General features: G+C 47.0%; 1 protein-coding gene across 1 annotated transcript; it reads right to left on the bottom strand.

Moving 5' to 3' along the window:
* Window positions 1-327: 327 nt before the first annotated feature.
* On the bottom strand, window positions 328-3,732 carry LOC131107288 (F-box only protein 30). Its single transcript, XM_058057180.2, has 3 exons — window positions 3,570-3,732; window positions 1,187-3,058; window positions 328-772 (listed from the first exon to the last, which is right to left on the bottom strand). Exons 2-3 carry the CDS (start codon window positions 3,041-3,043, stop codon window positions 578-580), a joined length of 2,052 nt encoding a protein of 683 aa, XP_057913163.2. The 5' UTR covers window positions 3,044-3,058; window positions 3,570-3,732; the 3' UTR covers window positions 328-577.
* Between the last annotated feature and the right edge of the window lie 1,194 nt (window positions 3,733-4,926).

Here is a 4,926-nt window from a genome sequence, read left to right as displayed (position 1 = left end):
GAACATGCAAACTCCACACAGAGATGGCCGAGGGTGGAATTGAAATTGGGTCTCCTAGCTGTGTGGCCTTCAAGCTAACCACTTGCCCACCATGCAGCCCCTGAACATACCTGTAGGTCTTTTAATTTTCCAAATGTTTCGCAGTTTTTAGAAAATTATTAATTTTCATGACAGTACATGGTTTGGTTAAAAATGTATGCGGCCCTCAGTGGAAACGGTTTGGACACTTTGTGGTGTGAAGTGAAAGTGGATGTTATTGCTGAGGACAACCACCACCACATAAACAAAAACTACAATTTAAATTTTTATTATTTTTTTTTTGTTGATGCTGAATAATAACAACAGGCGTTAGCAATATTAAGGCAACAGTGTATTATGAGAAATTGTTTTTAACATTCATCACACATCACAGTATTCCATTTAGCTGACTTGTGTTGCATATGCGGCCATGCTTGTGGAGTGTATTACAACATGACTTTCTATTGTTGGAGACAGCATTGCAGGTACGGTGATATTGTCATACAATTTCCCATTAATGGCTTGTGATCAGTCTGGTCCCCACTCCCCAGGGGTGTGGTCAAGTGCTGACATGGCGCAAGGTGCGACGCAGAGAGAAGCCCTCCTGCTCGGGACACATGGCGGGAAGGGGCACGGGTTCGGTCCTGTGCTCCGCCGTGTTGTACTGGCACTTCTTTAGGTGGTCTGACATGCTGGGGAGGTTGGCGAAGCCCCATTTCAGCACCGGGCTGAAAGCGGTGCTGAACCTCCACACCTGCAACCAAACAAAAACGCTCACTATTAGGTTTGCTCACGTAGCCAATTTGTTTGATTTTGTAGCACAAATACTCGACAGCAAAGAGGGAGTGGGTTATGGTGGTATTTTGCACTGGTTATGTTGTGGTATATAGTTGAGATACTTGAGCTGTCACAAAAGCAAACATTTGTGTCAAAGTGACATTATTTCACAAAAAGCATTTTTTCCCTCTTTTAGTCGGGAGCTGATATTTTCCTTAAATTTACTCTTCTACTGCTAATTACTAAAGAACAGAAAAAGGTAGAAACAACCTAAAGGGGTTGTCTTTTGAAAAATGGGTGGGGTTGAATGAGTTAAAGATCGTTTTTATGTAGTAATGTTAACAGGGTTTCACTTATTTTTACACTTGTATGACAAAGCCCTCCTACTTACTTTGTGTTTAATCTGCCATGATACTGTCCTGTGTCCACTGGAACACTGCCTCCGTTCCCACTGCAGCTCCACGATGCCTCTGGTCTGGAGGAGACTGGCGCAAACGTCCCTCATTGTCCGTGATACCAAAGACAGCTGGCACAGACTGAAGCTGTCCAAGAAGCCGGCTATGTGCCACAGTATCTCATTGGGTAATCCGCTGAACTGGTCAGACTGGGAATCGCCAAAAGGTTTTAAAGCAGGGCATGGCTGGACGCCAAAGGACCTGAGGTGCCTGTCGTGGACCACCTTGGCCTCTGGACAAGAGGGGTAAAACCTCCGCTGGGAGAAGGTGCAACCGTAAAAAGCCAGGGGGCACCGGTGCTCCATCCATCCATTCAAACCAGCGTGAATATCACCATGGATGTTGGTGAAATGCGAGGAGAACTCATCGCGACGGAAAGGCTGAGCACAGACGAAGGGGAACATGTGCTGGTAGCGACCGTTATTCTGGAGGTAGTAGTTATGCGGGACCGCCTCGACCTCCTGGGCTTCCAGGACGAGACCAAGGCGGAGGGTGCGGAAGGGGCTGGGATAGGAGAGCTGGGGGGCGGCGTGGTCACAGGCAGACGCGGAGGCCATGTCGCCGACCCTCGTGTTGGTCACCAGGACGGCTGCCGGGAAAGAGAAGGTCTGCGTGCCGAAGTTGATGCGTCCGCCCTCGACGCGGATGGTATCTGAGATCCTCCTACATTCTCTGGACTCTTCCAGGCAGAAGATGAGCGCTGCTGTGATGAGATCCATTTCTCCGATTCCCATAGGGTCATCACCCTGCTCCAGATCTGAGGTGTCCACATTTTTGTCCTCCATCTTGGCTTGCGATCGGCACAGAGACTTGTCTTGGCCCCTAAAACTGTGACAGCTCTGCAGCATCCACTCAGGCTTGTGGTTTTGTCGGACCAGGCCCCTTTCTTGGAGCACCACATGCCCAGCCCTCTGTGCCAAACCCTTGCTGACGTGCATGGGAGGTACCAGTTCATCCCGAGCGGCAACTATCTCTAAGCAGTCATTAGTTAGTGAACTATTTGGATAGGGTTCTTCTTGAGACCCATTTGTGCTCAGTCCACGCTGCACAAGGCGGCCCAGTCTACTCGCCTGGAGAGCGGCCTCTGCTCTCATGCCTTCAGTGCCGCTATTAGGATTGCTCGCACTGTTGACCAACTCCAAAGTGGTGGCTAAGCTCCTCGCCGTATCCAGAGTGGCCTCGTACAGTTTGGTGAAGTGCTGCTCGTTCAGTCCATTAATTCCATTGGCGATCCTCTCTCTCGCAGATGCCGCTTTTGTCGGATGCGAGGATGAAGACTCCGATGGGAACTCGATAAAAGCTTCCGGGACAGTCGGCTCCGTTACCTTGGCAACCTTACTCGCCGGACTCAGCGACTCCCTTTCGACAGTGGGTGCAACGGCAATCAACTTGAGGGACTCCAGAAGGGTCCGCTGGTCCTGGAGAGCGAGCGCCATGTCCAGCTGCTCAACCTCCTCTACGCCGCGACTCAAGCTCTCATACGAGGAGTAGTCCATGCAGCTGACGGGCCACCTGTTCCACTCCATGGTGCAGCACACCACCCCGGCAGGACACACTTCCAGGTGTGCATACATTTGTTGGCGAACAAGAGTGGCAGGGCAGCCATAGGCTCTATTAAGGCAGGGGACCCTCAAAAGGGGGCACAGGAGGTGGTGCTCCTCGGCTTTGCAGGCGTGAAAGACGGCACCACACACCAGTGGACAGGTGATCAGATCACAGGAGACGCCTGACTGAGATCTGACCATACATCTCTGGTTAACACAGCTCATGCAGTGAGCATGGTTGCCATCCATCTTCACAGTTCTTTACTGACAAACACAAGAACAAAACACATTTGTTAGCCTGCGTACCGCCAGTGGCACGCGCTCCACAGTTAGATAGTCAGTAGTCTTAAGTTGTGGGAATGGCGACTGACATTTGACTTCTGACTCAGCATTTTTCTTTTAATGAAGAAATGCTGTCTACAATGCTGTCAAGTGCAAAGGTAATAATGCTACTCCACGCACAAAGAATACAATGATTTCAATAACAGATAAACTTTTAATGATTTAACGAACATAAGGCGCGGCAGTTTGTTTTGCTTCGTCCAACAAACATTAGTTCATAGGTCGACTTTGTTACTTGTGTCGTTCTCTGAACACATTTTAAAATGGCAAACGGTTGTCATGTTTTCAGTTTGTAACGTTAGGCAGAGTCATTACTACTCAGCTGTGTAGCTAACGCTGGCTAACAACAACTAGCATTGTCGGAAGTTTACGTGTCCCTGCATGCTAAAGTTAGCATTGAAACGTTTCGTTAACAAAACAAGGATCCTCTCACCTTTCGCCGTTCAGTGACATGTGTAGACACATTTAATGAATCTAACGGTGGGTGACTCTCCAGGCAAATAGTGAATGACAAGTGACGCTACAGTTCCTTTTCGCCAAACCGAGGCGGGTCACGTGACCGACGAAGTTACACCAGCTAGCTAACAAGCCGCTGGAGCAGTGGAAATTTGTCTTTTGTACAACTTATTCAGCAAAGAAATGCAATTTCGGATGTTACCGATTGATGACACTGGCAACAGATGATGATGATACATTTGCAGTGCATGATCGATGCAGTCGAAGCACTGACTGCCCACGCCCGCACCACTGACACGTCAAAGCGGCCGCCATATTGGTCAGGGCAAGATTGCCTCATTCAAAACGAATTTTTATCTAGTGGTCTTGACATTTGTTAACATTTCATGATCAGTTTGAATTAAATACGTTGTAGCAATTTAAGCAGTTCTTAAAATACAATATAATGTACATAAGGGATGGAAATGTATTTTGAATATAAAGCAAACACACATTATAGCCACATCATTGCCATCCTTTTATGAATATTAAAGTTTTTAAATTAAATTTATGAATCGGAGACGGTACGGTTTTGCATAAACATACAGCCATTTGCTAAATTGCCCTTTGATAATCAACCTATAAAAATATTTGTGCTCGTCAGTCATTGTTTTTATGAACTGCAGTGTTCCGTAACATACACAAGAGGTCAGCATTGTGCCATTTGCCGACACCTAAAACACTGCAGTGTCTTGACAGAGGCAGCATACCGTGTCGGTACCTGTTTAAAAGGAACTACATATTGATTTGAACGCTGGGTGGCGCCATCCACAGCAGACTGCTATCCATGGTCCTGAAAATCATCTGAAGGCTTCTTTAAGCCTGCAGCTGTCACCATTCACACACCCCTTGGCCCCCTCAAGTCAAACTCAGGGAGCGGAAATTACTGGAGTTGTCAATCATTTATGTGTGTTGTTGTTTTCTGTATATCAAGGCTGTTGTATAGTCAAAGATCATTTATATGACAGGGCTGCTATGATATTTGTCGGAATTTGACTGCAAAAACACTTGATAAAGAGCCGTGGAATATTTAGGGATCTACTGCAGTCAAAGAAGTCAAAGATGCTCTATATGACAGGAGCTCATCAGCGTTTTTGATGTATTAGTAGCTCTCTGCTGTTTTTGAGGAGTGACTGTAAAAACTAGGCAAAGATCCTCTATATAGCAGTTTATGCAGTTGTCTTTTATTCCAGCGAATAGATGGAGTGCCAGAGAGGGGGAGAGATATAAAGAGAGAAATGCTGTATATAATAGAATATGCCCATGGAGCAAGAGAGAGAGAGAGAGAGAGAGAG

Source organism: Doryrhamphus excisus, linkage group LG19 (assembly GCF_037039965.1).
Source record: "Doryrhamphus excisus strain RoL-2023G ecotype Guam linkage group LG19, RoL_Dexc_Guam_v1.1, whole genome shotgun sequence".
NCBI lineage: Eukaryota > Metazoa > Chordata > Actinopteri > Syngnathiformes > Syngnathidae > Doryrhamphus > Doryrhamphus excisus.
This window is presented reverse-complemented; position numbering and strand designations above follow the sequence as displayed.

What these genes read in the sequence shown, in the direction of transcription:
- LOC131107288 (XM_058057180.2), bottom strand. Translation starts at nt 3,043, where the DNA reads ATGGATGGCAACCATGCTCACTGCATGAGCTGTGTTAACCAGAGATGT. An exon ending in CATGGCAGATTAAACACAAA is followed by an intron (nt 773 to 1,186) that starts GTAAGTAGGAGG and finishes GTTTGGTTGCAG; the next exon opens with GTGTGGAGGTTCAGCACCGC.